Source organism: Hyperolius riggenbachi, chromosome 2 (assembly GCF_040937935.1).
Source record: "Hyperolius riggenbachi isolate aHypRig1 chromosome 2, aHypRig1.pri, whole genome shotgun sequence".
NCBI lineage: Eukaryota > Metazoa > Chordata > Amphibia > Anura > Hyperoliidae > Hyperolius > Hyperolius riggenbachi.
In genome coordinates, this window is record NC_090647.1 from 93,456,037 (window position 1) to 93,480,152 (window position 24,116).

The 24,116-nt window shown below is 43.1% G+C and overlaps 1 protein-coding gene across 9 annotated transcripts in view; it reads left to right on the forward strand.

Annotated features, from left to right (window-relative positions):
• Window positions 1-24,116, forward strand: part of NBEA (neurobeachin) — an 866,760-nt gene that overhangs the window by 311,511 nt on the left and 531,133 nt on the right. For all 9 annotated transcript variants that reach the window (XM_068267062.1, XM_068267067.1, XM_068267066.1 and 6 more), the window contains exons 19-21: window positions 3,097-3,178; window positions 4,811-4,934; window positions 15,371-15,563. In XM_068267062.1, coding sequence (XP_068123163.1) covers window positions 3,097-3,178; window positions 4,811-4,934; window positions 15,371-15,563 — 399 coding nt within the window. The remainder of the gene's footprint in view (window positions 1-3,096; window positions 3,179-4,810; window positions 4,935-15,370; window positions 15,564-24,116) is intronic.

Consider the following 24,116-nt stretch of genomic DNA (forward strand, 5'->3'; position numbering starts at 1 on the left):
AATATCGGTATAATTTACCAATATTTTACTTTTGGAAATTAGTGCTGCAAAATAGTATAATAGCAGTAAATTTACTTATATTCTACTAGCGGCTATTTCCGGTGCCCACATTTCCAAGTACCCCTTTTGCATGGACGTGGATTTTGAACGGCTGATGCTTAATTTCAAACAAAAAGGCACCATTTGGACACTTATTATTGAGTCATCTGGTGGCATATTTAGATCTGTGTCTAGTCCTTAATAAAAGTGCCTGACTGCAGTAACCTCACTGGAAGCCCAGAGGAGAAAACCTGCCACTTTCATACGTGATTAGACTGCAGACTTCTGAAGTCATGGGAATTGTGACAAGTCCCCTCCAGCAGACATCAGGTGCAGGATAAAAGCATGCCATTATCGAACACACTGAAGAAAATGTTTGCATTTCACATCCACTGCTGCTTCAGTATTATTATTAGCAACAAAAAAAACCTAATCACTAAAGTAGAATCAATAGCTACAAAAGCCTGATGCGTTTCAAGCAGCAATGTCCGTAGTCCTAGATGTTTCACTTTCCGACTAAGCACATTTCTGCTTGAAACGCATCAATAATGTGTGAAGCAGTAGAAGTCACTCCTGACGGCTCTCTTGATTATCTTTTCTTGCCTTGCCAGCAGTAGATCTAAGGTGCAAAGACACCATCTCATCATTTTCTGCCCTATCCTAGTTGAAGCAGAGTGGAGCGAACTCTGAGAACATAAAGTCCAGTTGCTACGAGCAATATATGATATTCTCCTTTGGACCAATACATTTCTGTATTCACCAACAGAGTAACTGAGGGGGGAGGGTTGTTATCTCCAGTAGAGTAGAAATACTTTGTTGTTTCAATGTAAGATTGTCAGTTTATTTCCTAGGTGGAAAATATAATTGGTAGGCTTGTGGGTTCTTGTTAAAGATATTACAGAGGGATTTTTTTTCCGTCTCACCTTTGAACTTGAACGGCACTCTTGCATTGCAGAATTGATTTAGCTGTAGTAAGGTTAGTCTTGGCAGCTCTAATAGAGCCTGTCCTTAGTGATCTGTAAGTAGAGTGTCTCTCTAAACAGTGGCTACACATGACCTTAAAGACTTGAGTGGTTTTTCCTTCTCTCCATGTCATGTGTGCCAGAAAACTGACTCCAGCATTTAATGCCTGCTTTGTTCATTGTCAGGCTGTGTACCATGCTAAAGCAAGTGTTTCATGTCCCCAGTACTGTATTCCGTGCTGAGGAAAACAAAAACTACAGCAATTATCATTTTTGCTGCTTGTTTCAGTGCTGAAAACTGGAAAGCATTATAGTTGATGTAAAATTGTTCCATCTGTCTTGTCGGGAATATAATAAACATCACTGATGAGCAAATTACAGCCATAAAAGTTTGCCTGGCAGAATACAACGTCTGAGGGCAGGGGAGAAATAGAAAAAGGTCAATAGTTCATGTATTTTAACTTTGGGACTTAGACTGCCATTGAGCAGAGACAATCAAACATTCAATGTGGGCAGCACATTGGTGTAGTGGCTCGAGCTCTTGCCTTGCAGCGCTGGGCCCCCGGTTCGATCCCAGCCAGGTCAACACCTGCAAGGAGTTTGTATGTTCTCCCTGTGTCTGCGTGGGTCTTCTCCAGGTACTCAATTTTTTTCCCATATTCCAAAAACATACAGATAAGTTAATTGGCTTCCCCCTGAATTGGCCCTAGACTACAATACATACACTAGATGATATAGGCATAAGACTATGGTAGGGATTAGATTGTGAGCCCTTCTGAGGGACAGTTAAAGGACAAGACAACATATATACTCTGTACAGCGCTGCGGAAGATGTCAGCGCTATATAAAATACTAAATAATAAAAAATAATAATCTACTTCGTAAGTATGAGATAAAACCATGGAATACCTAAAAAGGTCAATTTTAGGAGTAGGAGGACAGATCCAATTGTTTGTCTCATTAGTTTATTTTAACCTCTGGTGCATTTTAATTTTCTTGCATGAAGGTGGAGACAGCAGTAATTCTCTTTCAGTGAATGTTGGGATTCCCTTTTAATTGATTTATTAAATGACTATATTTATATAACAGGTATTTTGCATGCAAATACATTTTTGGTATGCTGCCTCATGATTATAGGCAAATTTATTGATCGCCAGATACTTGAAAAGGTCAGAAATTCCAACAATGACACACGTGGTCCTGGAGATCAGCAACCTATGTAGAATGGACGAGTTATTCCATACCTCCCAAGATAGAACAGACGCATATGTGTTTAAGTGAGCGATTTGGATTGACTTTGGAGACTCTTAGAAAGCTAAAGATATTCTGGAAGGGATTGCACACCAGAGCCAATAATAGTTGACACTGAAGAACTGCTAAACCATTATTTGGAGGGTTGAATTGCTTTGATGGAGAAGCCTATTCAATACCGAGTGTTACTGTTTGCTTGGCCTGGGCAGATAACCGTCCATCACCTCTGTTCTGTCTCTTTCTTCCTTTTCCTAGATTACTCTCCCTTTCACTCTCCTCCTTTGATTCTGTTTATTACGTCTATTCTCGTTCTCCATATTCTCACATTACCAACAGTTTCAGGCATTGTTTCCTCCCTCCAATTGATTATATGACTATTTTTACAGGTGCTCTACATGGGACAACCTTGGAAATGTACCTTTATAAGATGCGTAAGCCATTATATCTCTGAGTACTAGCTATAGTCCTCATAATTTGCAATGGGTTATTCTGCTGCCGTCTCTTCAGCTCCCGAAAAGGACTTGTTTCTACAGTTGAGCTAAATTCCATCTCTGTTGGTACCTCAGGTTCAATTTATGAGGAAGGATGTGTTTTAAGCTATAAGTTATGCACCACTATGTTCTGAGCATTTTCTTATCTTTGAATGTCTTTATATTTCAATAAAAACGTTTAATACAAAAAAAAAAAAAAAAAAAGCTATACCGGATCATGTTGGGAGGAACTGAAGCCACTTTTTAGGAGAATCTTCCGTGATGAGCAGTTGTGATATTGTTGATTGTGTTATATGCCGTGTAAATGTTTTCCCTTTCTTGATTGCAGATATGCTTTTCTTTGTGTTTTTTAGATATTGACAGAGCAGGTGTGCACTCAAGTTGTCCACAAACCTCACCCAGAGCCAGATTCAACTGTGAAGATTCAGAATCCAAGTAAGAATAGTTTACTTAGCCTTTTGGTTTCAGAATTCTGTCCGCTTCTCTCCATTTCACCAGAGAGTTACCACTGTAGTCCAAGGTTGAGAAGAGCAGAAGGCGTGGTCAGATTAAGAAGCAAAGTTCCATACTAGGCCCCTTCCCCACTAAAAGCATCGTAAACAATGCAACGCACAGCACTTCCATTTTTGTCAATGTAATCGTGATTCCTTTCATACAATGAGTGGGAAAGCACAATGCATTTCTGTATTTTCACAACACATGGATGGGGACATCAGACAGTGCAGTCTGTTGCATTAAGGTTTGGTAAACGCGTCCGAAAAAGCAGCATGTGGGTAAGGGGCCTTACAGTAAAGCTTTTTTTTATTAATTTTTTCTTTTTCTCAAGTTTGACAGTGCTTTAAAATACTCCAGTCCCAGACACAGAATGCCTTATAGTCCTGACTACTTCTGTCCAAATCTGTGTCAAGTCTTTACGTTACAAACGTTTCTAACTCCACCTGAAAAAGAAACTCTAAGGCTAGGTTCACAGTGGAAGCTGCGTTGCATTCCCTGTAAAAACAGGAAAGTAACAGAATGAAAAAGTTGCACCGCGCATTTTGCAACTGTTGCATACAATGAATCATGCAGTCAATGAAAAGTATGCTTCACTGCCATCTGTTATGCAGTAACACACTACATGCACTGTGTTGGGTTACTGTAGTCCATTGGGTCGCATAGCACCGGATGAACTTTGATAGAGCAGGGGAGAACCCAGGATTTTCAAAGGGGATTCCTAAAAGGTCTCCCTCAGCCACGCACAATACAGTATAATAATATGGTAAGACATAATGACATGATTAGACATCATGCTGGATAAACATTAGGCAATTTCCTGTCCGATCAACTGACTGACAACGGGATTGATCAGGAGCAGTTTGGATACAGATAATAATGACAGCCAACATTGGTAATGAAGGGGAAAGCAAAGCATTCACACAGCAGGCACAGGGCTGTGTTCACACCTGACTTTAAGTTCCCCAGAGCTGCTCCATGCTCTGTACACACACTGCTTCTCCATCCAAAGTCAACTGTAGCAGGGAAAGAAAGGGGGCCAGTGCTGTGAGCTGTAGGATGCCTGCAGATATTCTGGTGTCTAAAAACTTGTGCCTGTCCCCGGACACTGCACTGGCACTGGTCTGAGGGGGGATTTTGGGCAGCTGTTTCCCTAAGTAGAGGCAGAGGATCAGCATTTAGGGATAAATGGTATTAGCCTTCTTCAGTAAGGATAGGTTTGTTAAAGTAAATCTGAGACAAATAATAAAAAAATAACAAACAAAATGTATACATACCTGTGGCTTCCTCCAGCTCCCTTCAGGCTGCTCGGTCTCTCACCTTCCTTCACTGCCTCCTGGATCCTCAGCAATTCAGTCCGGTAATCCTGTCAGTTGGCACAAGCATAGTCCGGCCGAGCGCGCTCCCGCGACCAGGAGCATTCTGCTCCTGCCTGAGCTTGTCCAGCCCATCCAGAGTTTTACAAATCCTTCACATGCTTCTCCGTTACTGGAGTCAGTCCATACCACCATGTTCAGTACATTTCACTATTGATGTTTGAGTTGGTCTGTGCTCATTCTGGTGTTTTCTGTCTAGTGATTCTGAAAGTGGTGGCCACACTGCTGAAAAACTCCACCCCCAGCTCCGACCTTATGGAGGTGAGACGCCTGTTCCTGTCCGATATGATCAAGCTCTTCAGTAATAGTCGAGAAAATCGAAGGTAAGTGAACAAACCAAACACTTCTGCACAGCATTGTGTCCCATACAGTGTGAATTTTATTATTTATGTTTAAATATTCTTTCAAACTTATCAAACCCTTTAGGCACTGTTCACGCAACACACGTTCGTCTGCATTACAACTCAAGTACCTAATGCTCATCATTTGGAAAATGCAGGCAATGTGTAAAATTATGCTCTAAGTTGTTTTCACGCATGCAAAATTCACACGCACAGGTATATGTGCACAAGCCCATTGACTTTCATTGGTTGTAAGTTCTATTTTGAAACCTTGCCGTGGGCCCCTTTTAAATTACATGCGTTGCCGTGTGGTGTGTTGCACAAAATGCTTCATCCCATCGCAGGAGTAGTAATTGAGGAAATCAGTGATTGCGGTGAGTCCCAAAACGGTAACACGCCGCATGCAGTGTTTTATGCCCGCCTGGTTTCATCCCGGTGGCACCACACAGCGTGACTTGTCGGGAGAGTTGTGGTGCCATTGTGTAAGAATTGCACCTAAACAATGTAAATGGGACCTTGCATTTTTATATGCTCAGGTAACCAATAAGTGATGTTATCTTGAAAACCAAAAATGTTTCTTGCCACCAAATAATTCAGTTGTTTTTAAGCAGAAAATGAACGGGTCATTTGACATACAAGACTGAAAATGGCCTTGCTAACACTTGGGCAATTGAATGCATCTAATCTCAGCTGTCTCCTTATCTCTGGCAACTGTGCTTATGCTGCATGTTTCAGCTTTGTTTAGAACATATATTCATCTCTCTCTCTTTCTAGTAGGGATGGTCAACACTTTCCGCGGAATTGTATTTTTGAGCATAAATGGATTGAGCATAAATGGTACATGCTAGGCTGGCTTCAGCATGTAGTGTTGGTGGTACAGTGCCACTGTACCACCAACACTACATGCTGAAGCCAGCCTAGCATGTACCATTTATGCTCAATCCATTTATGCTCAAAAATACAATTCCGCGGAAAGCGGTGACCATCCCTACTAGAGAGAGAGATGAATCTACCTGGCTATCTGGGGTTCTCCTTGGACAACTGTTGAACACAAAAGGCAAGGCCATGCCTGGCTACATATCCTTAAGCAGTGGCTGGATATGGGTTAGAATCTCGGCTCTGTCTGCTCAGTAAGCCAGCACCTATTCAGTAGGAAACCTTAGACAAGTCTTCCTAACACTGCTACTGCCTATAGAGCGTGCCCTAGTGGCTGCAGCTGTGGGGATTTGAGTCCGCCAGGAGAAAAGCGTGATATAAATGTTATTTGTCTTGTCTTGTCTAATTTTCTCTTGGATTGAGCATAAATGGTACATGCTAGGCTAGTTTCAGCTAGTGGTGTTGGTGGTATAATGGATGTTAGTTACCTACCATACACTGAGACCTGGGTTCAATTCCCAGCCACGGTATGTAAGCTGGCTTTTGAAATACTATAATTCCCTGGCAGATGAGGGAGGAGGGTGGAGGGTGGTCCTCCAGGTATTAGAACCCTTGAAACATGTTTTCTATCATTTTTCCAGCCAGTAGATTTTTTTTTAAAATTATGAAGTTCGCCTCCCCATTGAAGTCTATTGTGGTTCGCAAACTTTTTCGTGAACCGAACTTTTCGCGAACCGAAAATCGGAGGTTCGCGACATCACTATTCCTCACGTGTATCAGCAGCACGTGCTGCAAAAATTTCAATGGGTATAGAAAGGATTTGCCGCCTTTAAAATATTCACATTTTGTTGCTTTATGGCCTGAAATGAAAACACACATACGAAACAAAAACATTTTTCAGCTGTATTTAAGTAGTAGAAGAGCCAAATGAAAGAGCTACCGTAATTGCAGTAGTTCTGGGAAAAAAAAAATATAAAATAAGAATCACTGAGATCGATAAAGGATAACTGCCCCCTTAAAATCTACTCTTAAAATCCAGTCAGGACCACTTTCTCAATTGCATACCAAGCTTAACTTGCTTGCACCTGTGATTGGTTGGAACCATTCTGATATATATAGCACAGACATGGCTATTCCTTGATCATTTCATTGCTTGTTAGTGCAACTAAAAGCAAACAATTAACTGTTGTTGGTAAAGCACTGTCAAAAGATCTCATGGATCCTGCGGACAGGCACAAGTTACATTTTATATGCTTTACCACTTCCTATGAGCTCGATAAAGGGTACAATTAAGTGTTGAACATTTGGTACTACTAGGACTTTTTCCAGATCAGATTGTTACTCAAAACCGGATGAAAACAAGGAGAAAATTTGGTAGGAAGGCTACCGAAGAGGCTTATAAGAACTTTGCAGCAGTTATAGGAATTTGTGAAAAAGAGTGGTCATTATGTGCATGTGACAACAGTATCATGCGCAGTGGCGGCTCCAGGATTTTTTTGGGGGTGGGTGCTATGCAGGTGCTGAACCAATTTCTGGGCAAAAAATGGGCGTGGCTACAACTTGTGACACTGCAAAACTGGGCGTGGTCATGATCGGATGAGGGCGGAGCTAACTGTAATTTAAAGTGAACCCGAGGTGAGAGTGAAATGGAGGCTGCCATATTTATTTCCTTTTAAACAATACTAGTTGCCTGGCAGCCCTGCTGATCTATTTGGCTGCAGTAGTGAACTGAATTACACCAGAAAAGATGGCTTGCTTGTTCAGGGTCTATGGTTGAAAGAATTAGATGCAGAGGATCAGCACGGCAGCCAGGCAACTTGTATTGCTTAAAGTGGACCAGAGATAAAAATTATCTAATGAGATAAACATTTGGATCTGTCCTTCTACTCCTAAAAATGACTCTTTCAGAGGTCTCAAAGTTTTATTTTATGTATAAGCATTTACAAGGCAGATTATGTTTCATAGTCTCTGCTCAATTTCAGTGTCTCAAGAGTCCCAGAGTGAAAATACATGAACTATTGACCTTTTTGTTTTCAATCGTTTTTATTGAAGAACAATTTTCCAGCATGGCATTGCATTTACAAAGATAAGCAAAAGCAATACAGTCGTTCAATGATAAACGTATTATAACTCAAGCAATCATATGGCGCTGTTTATCATATTATTATTCATAACTTAAAAATTAAACGATAATTCCCAGGTATAATCAGGCAAGATTTCTAGAATGCTAACTTACAGGATAGTCCGACATCCGTCTCTAACCCCGATGGGGTCGGGTGGGGACTAACCAACTGTACCTTGTCCAGTACCTTTGGCCATGAAACTTGTCCTCCAGCGAAGTCAGGTTTTGCTAACTAACTAGCGTAAGCATAGATCAAATCAGTTATGTACTAACTGTAATAATGGATATAAACTGTAAACTAGGAAAAAGTGACTTGTTTTAATTTAACAATCCTTGTATTATCTTGATATGAAGATCTAGCCTCCATAACTCCACAGTATGATCTAAAATAAAAGGGAATTCGGCAGATAAAGAGAGGTACAAAATGAAGTTGGAAAGTAAGGTTAGAGGAGAAAAAGGAAAGAGATGTATTAAAGTTTTAAAAGTTCTAGAGGTTCCATGGACGAGGGATGTCCAAGCTAATCCTCCTTATACAAGTTATCATTGCCTATGAGAAGTAACCATGGCGAGGTCATTGATTACGCACCGTCGCTATTTGCTTGGGGTTTAATAAGTAGGTTATTAATGGGTCCCAGATTTTGTGAAACCTTTTCATATTGTCATTCATTCGGCCCTCAATTTCTCAAAGAACAAAATATTGCCAAGCCTGTTCTTGATCGCTTCAAATGAAAGAGATCGGGTGTTCCAAGCTGCCGCTATTTTGATTTTAGTAACAGTAAAGATAAAATTAATTAGTATTTTGAGTAGGGGATAGGTTGGGGTAGGGGCAGCCTAATCGGACATGAGGAGGGTTTCGCGAAACTGGAGCATTGATTAAGGATGATGCCCAGGTACAGACCCTAATCCATAATATACGTACTTTTTTACAATTCCACCATATGAGGGCAAAATAACCCGTCATTCTACATCCTCTGAAACAATCTCCCAAGCATTTTCTATTATACTTGGCCACCCTCTGGGGAACTAGGTACCATTTAAACAGTAGTTTATAATTTATCTCAACCAGATCAGCATTTATCGACGTCTTGGGGATGTTTTCCCAAATATCACACATTGCTTTGAGAGTGTGTGAGAGTGAGCTCCCTATATATAAATGAAATTACCCCAGATGCATGTGGGTTGGTATCACAAATGTTTTCAAAAAAAGGTCCTACTCGTAAGGGATTCCGCAATTGCGATGTGGTGTTTCACAAAATGAGTAATTTACATATGACGGAACAACTCGGGGAGGAAGCGCAAACTTTTCGCGAAGGTGGTCCAAGGAGTTAATGCCTGTATCGGTAACAAAGTCTTGTATCCTGTAGAGTTTAGCTGAAACCCACCAATGGTATGGCGCAGAAGATTTTAGAGCTGCAGGGAAAGAGGGGTTACCCAAGAAGGAAAGAAGTGGCCTATGGGCAGACATTAGCCGACCAGAGTACTTGCAGCTATCCCACACCTGAAGAGAGTGTTTTATAATAGGGTTGCTAATTTTAGTACGATGTACTAGAGTGAGCCATAGGAGGTTTTTGATATTGATGGGTGAAATAAGCTGGTCCTCCATGTCTACCCAAGTAGGCCTAGAACTATTGACCTTTTTATCTTTTTCCCTCACAGTAAAAAGCCCAGGTATCTGCTTAGGAAAGTGTTTTATAGCTGTAATTTGTTATCAGTGAGCTGACTGAGTCCTGACTGGAGAAAAACTGTCAATTCTATAGCTAATTATAAACTTTTTTAGGCATGGAAAAACAAAAGGAGCACAGCATAAGTGTCTGTATGCTTGCCACTGTATATGCACATATCTATTTCATCATGTCACATGTCATCTCTGGTACACTTTAAAAGGAGATAAATATGGCAGCCTCAATATTATTCTCACCTCGGGTTCTCTTTAAATGTGCAACATAAAGACAGTAGGCCCAAGTTTTGGTGACCCTTTCCCCAGAAAATTCACATAATTGTGCAGGTTTTCTCAAGAAAATACACGTTATGTGAGCAAATTTGCCCAGAAAATACGTTCAATCATGTCGGCAGATTTGACTAAAAAACACGTTCAATCATGTGGCAGATTTGACCAGAAAATACGTGCAATCATGTGGCAGATTTGACTAGAAATACGTGCAATCATGTCAGCAGATTTGACTAGAAATACGTGCAATCATGTCAGCAGATTTGAGCAGAAAATACATGCAGTCATGTCAGCAGATTTGAGCAGAAAATACATGCAATCATGTCAGCAGATTTGACTAGAAATGCATGCAATCATGTGGCAGGCAGACTTGGCCATAAAACACTTAAATCATGTAGCAGACTTGACCAGAACATACACCTGGCTGGCTGTGATAAAAAAAAAAAACATTTACTCACCTGAAGAGAAGAGCTCCTGTCCCGGCCTCTGTCCGGCGCTCAGCTCCCATAATCCTCTGCAGCCAGCAACTGAAACTCCCACGCTGAGAGCAGTGCTATGGGAAAATGGCACCCGAAGCCCTGCACTGCAGACTCAGTCTCCAGAGCAGGGCTTCGGACGCCGTTTTACTGTAGCCCTGCTCTGCCGGAGCTGCTGGCTGCTGCTGCAGTGAACTGACACGGCGTCTATTAGACGCCGAAAGTCAGTTCACGCTGGGGGGTGCTTGGAGAATTTTAGGGGTGCTTCAGCACAATGGCTTCAATGGAAGTATCGCAAGAAAAAAAAACTCCTCAAGAAGGGTCAGATTAAGTTTTGAATGATCTTTGCTTTGCATATTTTTAAGATTCTAATGCCAAAAATGAAAAGAATGTCAGTCAGATGAGCCTGAAATCAAAAGTAAAACAAATTAGGGCAAAATGCACAATTTTTGACTATGATGATCAGTGTGAATCGAAGATGAGCAAGTACTTACACAGTGCTTGAAAATTACTAGGCCAAGCAGTGAAATCTTGATAGGCTTTGCCATTACATTTACATACCGTATATATATTTAAGTTGATCCACAGAGCCTTGAGTTTGAGTATATGCACGCAGTACATCAAATTAGGACAAGACAGATTAAACTTACAATATGCTTTTTCGACACCTGAAGGAAATCTACATCGGATCAGGAAACACATGTAAAGTTATACAGATAATGTCCCTGCGGGATATAATTGAAGCACAATTTTCCACTTGCCTGTGTCAGGCTTCACACCGGTATCATTGCATTTTAATAAATGGCCTGGGTGAAAATCCGATTTAATGGAAATCTAGTTATCACTACTAGCTTTTCATAGGTTATAATTATCTCTGGGTTCATGAGGTCCTACAGCCAAGAAATCAGCTATTCCTTTTCATCTGTCTACTGGCTGCATTCTTTAGTTGAGGAGCAAGCTGCTGTTTTCTTTACATTTTCCATCTTATCATTTGTATCAGGTCCTGATTTACAGCACAGGAGCCTATGGGCACAGATATTCTGGCACTTAAGCCTTCACCACCCATGAACTTACACCCTCCCCTTTTCCTGAACACCGCACCACAAGTGTGCTGGACGCTTACTTCCCCTGCCCAGAGTAGGTAGCAATAGGTGTCCCTTACTAGTACTGATTGTACCTTTACCTACCTAACACCAAGTAGCTAAAGGTGCCCCCAGATATTAGGTAGCTAGAGGTGCCCCCAACTGAAAGGAGATCTCATCAGTGAGGTGCAGAGAGCTGGCTGAGTAACCTCTCATTTATGCTCTACTTGGGACTTTGCATAGGGAAGAAGGGGAGCACTCGAGGAGGGGAGTAAACCTACCTTTCCATCAGGTGCCTGTAGGCATGAGCCTACAGTGCCTAATAGTAAATCCAGCCCTGATTTGGATGCATGCCATGTCCGCTTTAGGCCCGGTTCACACTTGCGGTTGTTTGCCAAACGGACCGGATGACCTGACCGGATCCGGACCGGATCCGCATCGGAACCGTACGGTTCTGATCCGGATCCGATCCGGATCCGGTCAGGTTGCATCAGGTGTTCATCAGGATGCGATCCGGATCCGTTTGTCAAAAGTAACGTAAAAAACAAAAAAAATGTTGGGGTCTGGGAGGTCAGCAGAAGGGGGACCTGTGGAATCAGGCCCTCTGCTGTTTAGCACTCACCTCCACCTGCGACATGCTGCCAACATCTCCGGATCCGGATCCAGCTGTGCTGCTCCACTCCAAAATGCTTGCCCATGTGTCCCCATCCAATATCGCCGCAACAATCCGCATAGGAAGTGGGGTAGAACATCCGGATTTCTCAGCCAGTGTGTTGTGCGCTCTCCGGTTCCCATTGGTTTGTATTGGCCGGATGGTGCAGTCCGGCTCCGCCCCGGATACGGCTGCTGGAGGAGCCGGATCAAAAAATAGCGCATGTTGGAACGGAGGCCGGAGTCCGGATCCGGTCCGGCTCCGGTCCGGCAGAACGGACGCATGTGAACGGACGCATAGGCTTTCATTGCTATGCCGTGCGTCCGTTCCGTCCGTTCTGCAAGCGGTGCGGCTCCGGCACGGCGATTCCGGACGGCCGCCGCTAATGTGAACCGGGCCTTAGGGGACTTGCGGCACAAGTTCTCAGTTTGCCTAATATTACATTTTTCTTTAGTATTTAGGGAAATGCAGAAACTTTCTATTGAAAATTGTTTTGTATGAAGTGGATTTAAGGTTTAACCACTTGAGGACCTACCCTTTACCCCCCCCTTAAGGACCAGCGCTGTTGTAGCTGATCTGTGCTGGGTGGGCTCTGCAGCCCCCAGCACAGATCAGCGTGCAGGCAGAGCGACCAGATCGCCCCCCTTTTTTCCCCACTAGGGGAATGATGTGCTGGGGGGGTCTGATCGCTCCTGCCTGCCGGGTGTTGCGGGGGGGGGGGGGCACCTCAAAGCCCCCCTCCGCGGCGAAATCCTCCCCCTCCCTCTCCTACCTGCCCCCCTGGGAGATCCGGGCTGCACAGGACGCTATCCGTCCTGTGCAGTCAGTGACGGGACGTCCCCTGTCACATGGCGGCGATCCCCGGCCGCTGAATGGCCGGGGATCGCCGATCTGCCTTACGGCGCTGCTGCACAGCAGCGCCGTACAAATGTAAACAAAGCGGATTATTTCCGCTTGTGTTTACATTTAGCCTGCGAGCCGCCATCGGCGGCCCGCAGGCTATTCACGGAGCCCCCCGCCGTGAATTGACAGGAAGCAGCCGCTCGCACGAGCGGCTGCTTCCTGATTAATCAGCCTGCAGCTGGCGACGCAATACTGCGTCGCTGGTCCTGCAGCTGCCACTTTGCCGACGCGCGTTATGAGTGCGCGGTCGGCAAGTGGTTAAGGCTGGTGCTGTGTATCATGGTGACTGCATCCTGCCTCCTCTGTACAGCCATTGTGCATTGTAGCAACCTTGAGAAAAAGATCCCAAAACATTTGATTTTGAATTGATGATCTAATATATTCTGAATTGATTACTATTGGAGTCATGTTCATATCTAAACCCATTTGATTGAATTTTGAGTTAGCTTCATTCCTTTCACCAGTGGACAATACCCACTAGGTAAATACTAGGTAAATATACCATTGGTGTTCAGAATCAATCCCTCAAATATGTAATCTTTTTACTCATTGCCAGCAATTATGTATGTGCCCTTCAATTGCAGTTGACCTAAAGCAACTTTTACAGTACATAGAGGGGTTAAAGGATACCCAAGGTGAAAATAAACGAATGAAATAATTGTATCTATCTTCCTTCTCCTAAAAATGACTTTTTAAGATATTCCACAGTTTTATTTTGTTTAAATCTACTTTTTAAGTTTTAACGGTATTGATGTTTTTGCTCAGTGACGCATTCATTGAAGTATGCCAGAGCTATTCTGAGCTAACATTTATTGACACTTTTATCTCTTTTCTGCTAGAAAAGTGTTTTATAGTTGGAATTTCTTATTAGTTTTTTTATGATCACTTTGGGGAGACACTCTGCTTTAAGTCTAATGTAATGTAAGAGTGAACAGAGGCGCCAGCAGGATAAAAGGTTCTAAAAGGCTTAAAATCCCTCAGGAGGTGGTGGTGGACTCGCCTCCCCGAAGCAGACAAGATACCGTCAGTTTTATCACAACAGGTTTATTAATATACTCCAAAACAAACAGTGCAACGCGTTTCATGGGTATGTTCCCGCTTCCTCAGGCAATAAACAGATAGGAGTACACAGTATAGTCTCAAGGTCACGACTAGGTCACGAAAAGGCGCTATTCGTGACCTTGAGACTATACTGTGTACTCCTATCTGTTTATTGCCTGAGGAAGCGGGAACATACCCGTGAAACGCGTTGTACTGTTTTGGAGTATATTAATAAACCTGTTGTCATAAAACTGACGGTATCTTGTCTGCTTCGGGGAGGCGAGTCCACCACCACCTCCTGAGGGATTTTAAGCCCTTTAGAACCTCTTATCCTGCTGGCGCCTCTGTTCACTCTTACATTATCAATATCCACCCCTGGTGGAGGGGTGTTGCCCCTTATTTCCTTATCTACAGAGAGCGACTTTTAATTCTTAGTGAGGACAGGTCTAATCTCACCTGCCTATACAGTGGTTACCTAGGAGGTAACCCACGTTTGTGAGTATATGCATTATATACTTTTCATTTCCAACCCCTTGTTTTGCATACTACACTATATTGGGCTCTCTGTATTTCTTTTGTCTCTAAGTCTAATATAGGGTGAGCATACTGTTCCCCTCGGTTTGTGATCATATGTCACCACATCACTGCTTTTATCAGTTGCTATTAAATATTTAGACTTTACCTGTTACTTAGGGCAGTCAATGTGAGTTTGGGGCATCTGTGTCCCTTTTTGTTTCACAAATACTGGGACAAACCAATTAGCTTACCAGTATGTTTTAATTCGTGGGAGGAAACCAAAGCACCCAGAGGAAACTTGTACGCTTGTAGTGGCTGGATAGTGTAATAGATACAGGAAACTTGGGTTCAAATCCCCACTCATCCCGTTCAGTAGGCCAGCACCTATTCAGTAAGGAGTACTTGGGCTAGACTCCCTAACACTGGCACTGCCTATAGAGGGTGCCCCAGTAGCTGCAATATGTTTACTGATCTAGGTTAAGCACTTTGAGTCCACCAGGAAAAAAGCACAATATAAAGGATACTTATCTTGTTAAACACAGGCTTTTTACAGATAGTGTCTAGGCCATTGTTGATCATCCTGGGGATCCCAGCCCTGCAAGGCAAGAGTACTCGCTACTTCACCACCATGCTGAAAGTAGTCCCACTTTAAGCTTCAGTTGCCTTCACATGTCCCCAGAGCATGTATACCCAGAGACCTTTTACCTTTGCTACTATCACAGTCCTCAATAACCCCCCCCCCCCTTCCTTTTATCGAGAAAAGATGTCTGATCCTTTCCATGCTTGTGTCTGTACTTCCTAGGTGCCTCCTACAGTGTTCTGTTTGGCAGGACTGGATGTTCTCACTCGGCTATATAAATCCCAAGAACTCTGAAGAGCAGAAGATCACAGAGATGGTGTACAACATATTCCGGATACTGCTATATCACGCCATCAAATATGAATGGGGAGGCTGGAGAGTTTGGGTGGACACGCTTTCCATAGCTCACTCTAAGGTACCGCAAACATTTTCCTACTTTCCTTACTCTTAACCTATTGATTTAGCACCACCTTGTGGTCATCTTATTCAGTAATGTTCCCTCATCGCTATCAGAAACCTTGCCTGATGTTTAAATATTAAATCTAATAATTAATTTATACTTTTTATAAATATGTCTGCCTGTCCCAGTAGTTTAAACTGTGAGAGTTTGTGGTTTCCTGGGGTCTGTAAGAAATGTGAAAGTAGGTTACAATAAATACTGTAGCGGTAGCTTGGCTCACTTGATATCATTTTTATCAATTTTCTCAGAACTGCCGTAGTTTAGCATATTATCATTTAAGAATGAGCATTACTATATAAACTAGAACCATATGACCATATTAAGTACCATATGAACTTAATTTTTGTAACTAACCTTTAAAGGGAATCTGAAGTGAAAATCAACGTATGAGCTAATGAATTGAATGTGTAGTACAACTAAGAAATAGAACATTTGTAGCACAGGATCCAGTCTCATATTGTTTCCAGTACAGGAAGATTTAAGAAACTTCACTTGTTATCTATGCAAAAGAGCTTGGCACAAAGGAGAGGGTAAAGAAAGCCCTTAATAACAGCACCACTGGGAAAGTACAAAAGTAATATATTTTATTTCATGATTCAAAAAGGTAAATATATTGACACAATGAGATTCAACATAATATTAAAAACAATTAAAACATACGGCAAAGGTAAATCACTGCTGCAACAATAACAATAATATATTCATTAATGTGGAAATAGTAGCATCACAAAAGATATACCAAAAATGCTAATAGAATATTTGATTTTTAAAGCACAGTGGGCATCTAATCAAGAGCTCAACAGTGCTGTGAACCCGGGTTCAGTAATAATAGTGCAAATAACAATATATACACAATATATAGGAAGGTGTCCTTTCCTTCAAAGCGGGGTGACGCCCGCGGAGCTAGCGGGGCTGTCCTGAGGGGCACCTATTTTCCTGCTGCCTGCATCATTACCCGGGGATAAGTATCTTCTCTTTTGCACCTCTCTTTTTTTCCCCTTATGCACTTTATCTAGAGGCTGCTCCTATATATTGTGTGTTTGCAGCCATTTTTCCAGTCATTTGCACTATTAGGTGTGGTATTAATTACTTGCTGATTTGCACAGATTTTTTCTATATCATTAATTATGTCATTGTTATTTGCACTATTATTACTGAACCCGGGTTCACAGCACTGTTGAGCTCTTGATTAGATGCCCACTGTGCTTTAAAAATCAAATATTCTATTAGCATTTTTGGTATATCTTTTGTGATGCTACTATTTCCACATTAATGAATATATTATTGTTATTGTTGCAGCAGTGATTTACCTTTGCCGTATGTTTTAATTGTTTTTAATATTATGTTGAATCTCATTGTGTCAATATATTTACCTTTTTGAATCATGAAATAAAATATATTACTTTTGTACTTTCCCAGTGGTGCTGTTATTAAGGGCTTTCTTTACCTTGAGTCATCCAAGCCGGTCCTCAGGACTGTCAGAAAGTGGACGGAGGAAGCCAAGCTGCAGCTGACGGCCTGTTTTGAGTGCACTGACTGGGATGCCCTCGCGTCACCCTGCGTGGAGAAATGGACAGAGAATGTCACCTCCTACATCAGCTTCTGTGAGGAGCTGTGCATCCCCACAAAGTCCTTCAGGGACTACCCTAACAACAAGCCATGGTTCAATGGCAAGCTGCGCCGGCTCCGGAAAATCAAAGAGGCAGCACACAAGTCTGGAACGCCAGACAAGTTCAAAGTAGCCAGATACACCCTCAAGCGCGAACTTAGTGCTGCAAAGAAGGAATACTCGAACAAGCTGGGCCACAGCCTCCGGTCAAACAACACACGGGAAGTTTGGCGAGGCCTTAGAGCTGCCACTAACCTCAAACCTCCCCCTCAACAAGCGCCTCCAAGCCTCGATCTAGCCGAAAGACTCAACGAATTCTACTGTAGGTTTGAACTCCAACCCATCCCTTCAGGAAACCAGGCGACCACCCCCGGAGTACCCCAGGCCCTTGCATCCACTCCCAGAACAGACTGTGTCTTCCCAGCACCAATCGCAATCCAGGTGTCTGATGTACACAAGCACCTCCGGAAGCTGAACCCCAGGAAAGCCTCCGGCCCGGATGGAGTGTCTTCTATGTGCCTGAAAACCTGTGCTAGCCAGCTGGCCCCTGTACTGACCTCTATATTCCAGAAATCCCTGTCGGTAGGCATAGTACCCTCCTGCCTCAAAAGGTCCACCATCATTCCGGTGCCCAAAAAAACAGGAGTAATGGATCTCAACAACTACAGACCCGTGGCCCTTACTCCAACTGTTATGAAGATTTTTGAAAAACTAATCCTCAAGCACCTGAAAGACTCTACTGATGCTCTCCTAGATCCACTTCAATTCGCATACAGAGCAAACAGGTCCATAGAGGATGCCATCAACACCAGCCTGGCATTCATCATGGAACATCTGGACAGACCAAACACCTACGCCAGGCTCCTCTTCCTAGACTTCAGCTCTGCTTTTAATACAATCTGCCCGAACATCCTGCACGACAACCTAGCGCGACTAGGGATTGATCTTACGCTGTGTGCTTGGGCCAAGGACTTCCTCACTAACAGGACGCAACAAGTCAAACTCGGCAGCTGCCTCTCCCGAGTGAGGACCACAAATATTGGTGCCCCCCAAGGATGCGTACTGTCTCCGATCCTTTTCTCCCTGTATACAAACAGCTGTACCCCTACTGCCGACCGTGTTAAGGTCATCAAATTCGCAGATGACACTACCATCCTTGGCCTCATCGACTGTGATGACGAACGGGCCTACCGCAGCGAGGTCGAGCGTATCTGCAACTGGTGTAAGGACAACAATCTCGTCCTAAACGCAGCAAAGACTGTCGAACTGGTTGTGGACTTCAGAAAGCGCTTCCCCCGTCTAAATCCGGTCTACATCGAAGGCACCAAAGTCACAAGAGTATCAAGTGTCCGCTTTCTGGGCACCACCATCACCAATGACTTGAGATGGAGCGAAAACACCACTAAATGCCAAAAGAAGGCTCAGCAACGGCTGTTCTTCCTAAGACAACTAAGGAAGTTTGGTATGCCGCAGGAGCTGTTGTCAAGTTTCTACACGGCAACCATCGAGTCTATCCTTTGCTCCTCCATCATCGTTTGGTGGAGCCACGTCTAGTGACAAGTACAAGCTACAAAGGGTCATAAATGCCGCGGAAAAGATTATTGGTACTCCCTTACCACCACTGGACCTCCTCTACGAATCCAGGATGAGAACCAGGGCAAACAGGATCACGAATGATCCTCGCCACCCCGGCAGTCACTTCTTCAACCGCATGCGCTCAGGCCGTCGCTACAGATCTATTCCCGCCAAAACTTCCAGGCACAGAAACTCCTTCTACCCTCAAGCAGTGCTCCTTCTGAACTCCAACTGTACTCGTGCACAGCACACAGCGTAGCCCCCTAGGATGACTGTCACCTAGGCCAAAATAGCTTGCATAGTCTTATTTTATGTTTGCTCATTGCATGTTTGCTGTTTTTGTTTTGTTTTTTGCACTACTATGGTCAATGACTTTCTCTTTGTAAATTTCTTCTCTCTTTATTTTCTCCCTGCACTATGCACTTGTACTATACTACATGCCGATGTGTACCACAAACAATTCCGGGTGCGGCAACCACCGCACTTGGCGAAATAAATATGATTCTGATTCTGATTCTGTTTTAATTGTTTTTAATATTATGTTGAATCTCATTGTCAATATATTTACCTTTTTGAATCATGAAATAAAATATATTACTTTTGTACTTTCCCAGTGGTGCTGTTATTAAGGGCTTTCTTTACCCTCTCCTTTGTGCCATATACATTTGAGCCCTAGCACACTTGGTGGGTTATTTCCATGCTTGTGTTGCAGACGTCCCCTCCTTTTTTCTATGCAAAAGAGCTTCCCTGAGCTCTCTAACCAGTTTAGTCAGCTGAAGTCCTGTTTTCTGAAGCACGTATACTTCAAAGAAATAGTGAAAAACAACTTCAGATAAGATTAAGATTGTTACTGCAGGGAAGTTGAAAGGGTTATTAGCCCTGCTCTGTTACATAGTTTAAAATAAAGTGTGGTTTGTAAATTGCAAATATGAGAAAATGATGCAATGCTATATTAACAAGCTACAGACCTGAAAATAAAAACATGAAACTTTTTTCTATGCTAATAATGTTCTATTAGTTATCCGTACTACGATTTGCTACGAATATAATTCCCATTCATTGATCTAAGTCCCCTGCAGAAAAACCGAAGGCCTCTTATCAGAGGCCGCGGAATTTCTGCAAAAAAAAAAGTTTGTGATAGGGACATCATTTAAACGGTGTGATAACCAGGACAAATGGGCAAATAAAATACATAGGTTTTAATTATGGTAGCATGTATTAATTTCAAACTATAATGGCCAAAAACTGAGAAATAGTGAATTTTTTCAATTTCTTAATCTTCCTGTTAAAATGGATTTAGGATAAAATGATTCTTAGCAAAATGTACCACCCAAAGAAAGCCTAATTGGTGGCGGTAAAAACAAGATATAGATCATTCCATTGTGATAAAGTTATTGGTGGATTAATGGGAGGTGAAAGTTGCTCGGATGCACAAGGCGAACAACACTGTGGGCTGAAGTGGTTAAAGAGGAATGGTAGGGAACATAACATGATTAATAAAATTGCTTGTTTTCCACAATATTCATTTATAGATGATTTTGTCAGTGTTTGCCATTGTAAAAGTTTTCCTCTCCACGATTTACATTCTGAAATTAATAACTGGTCATGACATCTAGTCCTGCAAGGGGTTCTGTGCAGAATGTTCGTTACCAAGAGTTCTATGCACAGAAGGAGAAATTGCTTGTTTGGTTTTTGGAAACAGCCGTCATTTCCCACAATGCAGCAAGGCTCACAGGCAGAGTACTGTCAGGACCTTGGTGTTGTTCATCACACTGTGGGAGGGGTTTCACCACAATGTCAGCCATACAGAACCCCCTGATGATCTAATCGAGAAACCGTAAAGATTTCTTGTGGGAAAGTTGGTATCAGCTAGTGATTGGGATGAAGTTCAATTCTTGGTTAAAGTTCCTCTTTAACCTCTTGACGACCAGCTAACGCCGATTGGCGTAAACTGGTCGTCTGCGGGTTACCATGGAAACGGCCGCTCGATCGAGCGGCCTTTCCATGTCAGTTCACGGAGGGTGTCTCCGTGAACAGCCGGAGAGCCGCCGATCGCGGCTCGCCGGCAAAATGTAAACAGGCGGGGAAGAAATCCCAGCTGTTTACATCATACGGCGCTGCTGCGCAGCAGCGCGTAAGGCAGATCGGCGATCCCCGGCCTCTGATTGGAAATCCGTCCTGCGCAGCTCACAGGGGGAGGGAGAGGGAGGGAGCGGCGAGACGGCGGAGAACGCTGCAGAGGGGGGCTTTGAAGAGCCCCCCCGCTAAGCAAATGCAGCCGGCGGCGATCAGACCCCCCCAGCAGGACATCCCCCTAGTTCGGAAAAAAGGGGGGTAGTCTGATCGCCCTGCTGCACTCCTGATCGGTGCTGCGGGCTGTAGAGCCCACGCAGCACCGATCATTGAAAAATCCCCTGGTCGGCAAGTGGTTAAAGAGACTCTGTAACCAAAAAACAAACCTCTAGGGGATACTTACCTTGGGAGGGGAAGCCTTAGGGTCCCAGTGAGGCTTCCCCATTCTCTGTAGCTTGGGGGAATTCAGCACTAGCTCCCCCAAAACCTCCTCCAAAAGGCTTGACAAGCAGCACAATATTTACCCACCTGCGATCCTGCACAGATGCAGTAGCGGCTCTTCGGGCTAAGGTGAAAAATAGCCGAGCCCAATTGTATCCGCTTTACTGTGCAGACACGAGTCCTTTGCGCCTGCGCAGTAGAGCAGATACGATCGGGCTCGGCTATTTCTGCTTTAGCCTGAACGAAGAGCCGCTACTGCGCCTGCGCTGGATCATGGTAGGTAAATATTTTATCTTGCTGCTGTTCAGGACTGTGGAGTTGGAGTCGGAGCAATTTTGGGAGCTTGGAGTCGGAGTCGGGAAAAAATGCACCGACTCCGACTCCTAATGAATTTGTAACTGTAATTAAAATAGAAAATATGATAAAATGTTCTATTTCTCAGATAATGGTCGTTAAAAATAATGTATATATACAGTAATAGCTGTGCTCAGTCCACAAAAATGAAATAAACGAATCAAAATTAGTTACTTAAGCTGCTTCAATAAAGCAGTCCCCGTATTTTTAAAGTCCGATATACATATCTGATTGTAACTGTACAGTTTATATGATGTGTACACAGGAATCTCTTATATATACTAAATAACATCTATGCTGTAAGAATAAAGCCTGATGTGTAGCTGTGTCACTAATAGAGATGGTCAATGAGATGGAAATAATTCTGCGTTGATGCTGGTTTATGCAAATGTATGCACTCCCTTTGCTGATGAAATCAAATAATTTGATATGCTGTTAACATTTGGTTTGGTGACTACGAATTAAATGGTACCTGAGATGGATGAAAAGAAGAGTGTTATACATACCTGGGGCTTCTTCCAGCCCCCTTCAGGCTAATCAGTCCCTCGCTGTCCTCCTTCACCACCTGGAACTTCTGCTATAAGTCCCGGTAATTCAGCCAGTCAGAGCAGTCTGGCTACGTGCCGCTTCCACAGCCAGGAGCATTCTGCACCTGCGCAATAGTGCTGCGCAGGTGTGGTACGCCCCCGGCGGCGGAGTGTGTGCATGCGCACTACACCAGACTGGCTCAAGTACCTGGACTCATAGCAGAAGATCCAGCAGAAGATGGCGAAGGAGGACAGCGAGGAACTGATTAGCCTGAAGGGGGCTGGAGGAAGCCCCAGGTATGTATACAACTTTAATTTCATCTGTCTCAGGTTTACTTTGTTACACAGTAGTACTATACTCTACATATGCACTCCCCACAGAGCTGCAGGGAATCCACTGAGAAATGTTGTGCACATTGAACACAGAGGTGTTGTCTGTCACCCATAAACCTTGTTCAGATTGTGCATGAAGAATATGTAATAGAGGAAGAATCTCCTCATTCCCCTGCAGAGTACCTGCACATCACTCTTACATGTACCCACAGTTACATTGCCTAGGGCCTGATAGATGTTCTTTGTTCCGGTCTGTACCTTTTACAAGTACTCTTACCAAGGACTAGTTTTAGTCTAAAGGGAATAAAAATAGTAGTCTACATATCCTTCTCACTTCAGTTGTCTTGTAAAATTCCTAAGCGTTGGCAGTTAAGAGACGAATTTCACATTGCATACTGTTAATCAACAGAATTGTAATATGCAAATTAGAGGAGTCGGAGTCAGTGGAATCCTAAACTGAGGAGTCGGAGTCGGTGGATTTTTGGACCGACTCCACAGCCCTGCTTCTGTTCAGGGGAGGGGGGGGGGTGTAATAGCGCTGGATTGCCAGGACACCGGAGGATGGGGGAAGCCTCATTAGGATCCAGAGTCCTCCCCCTCCCGAGGTAAGTATCCCTCAGAGGGTTTTTATTTTGTTACACATTTTCTGTACAGTGTAAAGAGTCTGTAAAATAACAGCAGAAAAAACATCAGCATGCAGCCACTTACTGATTTAGGTTAGTATAGTGCTCCTTTTCTCCCTGCCCAGTTCTATACAAAGGTGCCTGTTGATCACAGAAAGTTGACCTACCTTCATGTAGTGGAAGCCTTAAAGAGACACTGAAGCGAAAAAAAATGATGATATTATGATTTGTATGTGTAGCACAGCTAAGAAATAAAACCTTAAGATCAGATACATCAGTCTAATTGTTTCCAGTACAGGAAGAGTTGAGAAACTCCAGTTGTTATCTCTATGCAAACAAGCCATTAAGCTCTCCGACTAAGTTAGTCGTGGAGAGGGCTATTATCTGACTTTTATTATCTCAACTGTAAGTGAACTGTTTTCTTTTTATCTGCTAGAGGAGAGGTCATTACTTCACAGACTGCTCTGAAAGAATCATTTTGAATGCTGAGTGTTGTGTAATCTGCACATATTAGAGAATGATGCAATGTTAGAAAAAACACTATATACCTGAAAATAAAAGTATGAGAATATTTTCTTTGCTGCTAATCTTCTAGTAATTATTCATAGTACACAACCAATTCACTATATCATATTTTTTTTTCGCTTCAGTGTCTCTTTAAAGGAGAACTGTAGTGACAGGGATATGAAGGCTGCCATATTTATTTCCTTTTAAGCAATACCAGTTTCCTGGCAGCCCTGCTGGTCCATTTGGCTGAAGAAGTGTCTGAATCACACCAGAAACAAGCATGCAGCTAATCTTGTCAAAACTGTCAAACACTTGATCTGCTGTATGCTTGTTCAGGGTCTATGGCTGAAAGTATTAGAGGCAGAGGATTAGCAGGATAGGCAGGCAACTGGTTTTTCTTAAATGGAAACAAATATGGCAGCCTCCATATACCGCTCACTACAGTTCTCCTTTAATAACACAAGAG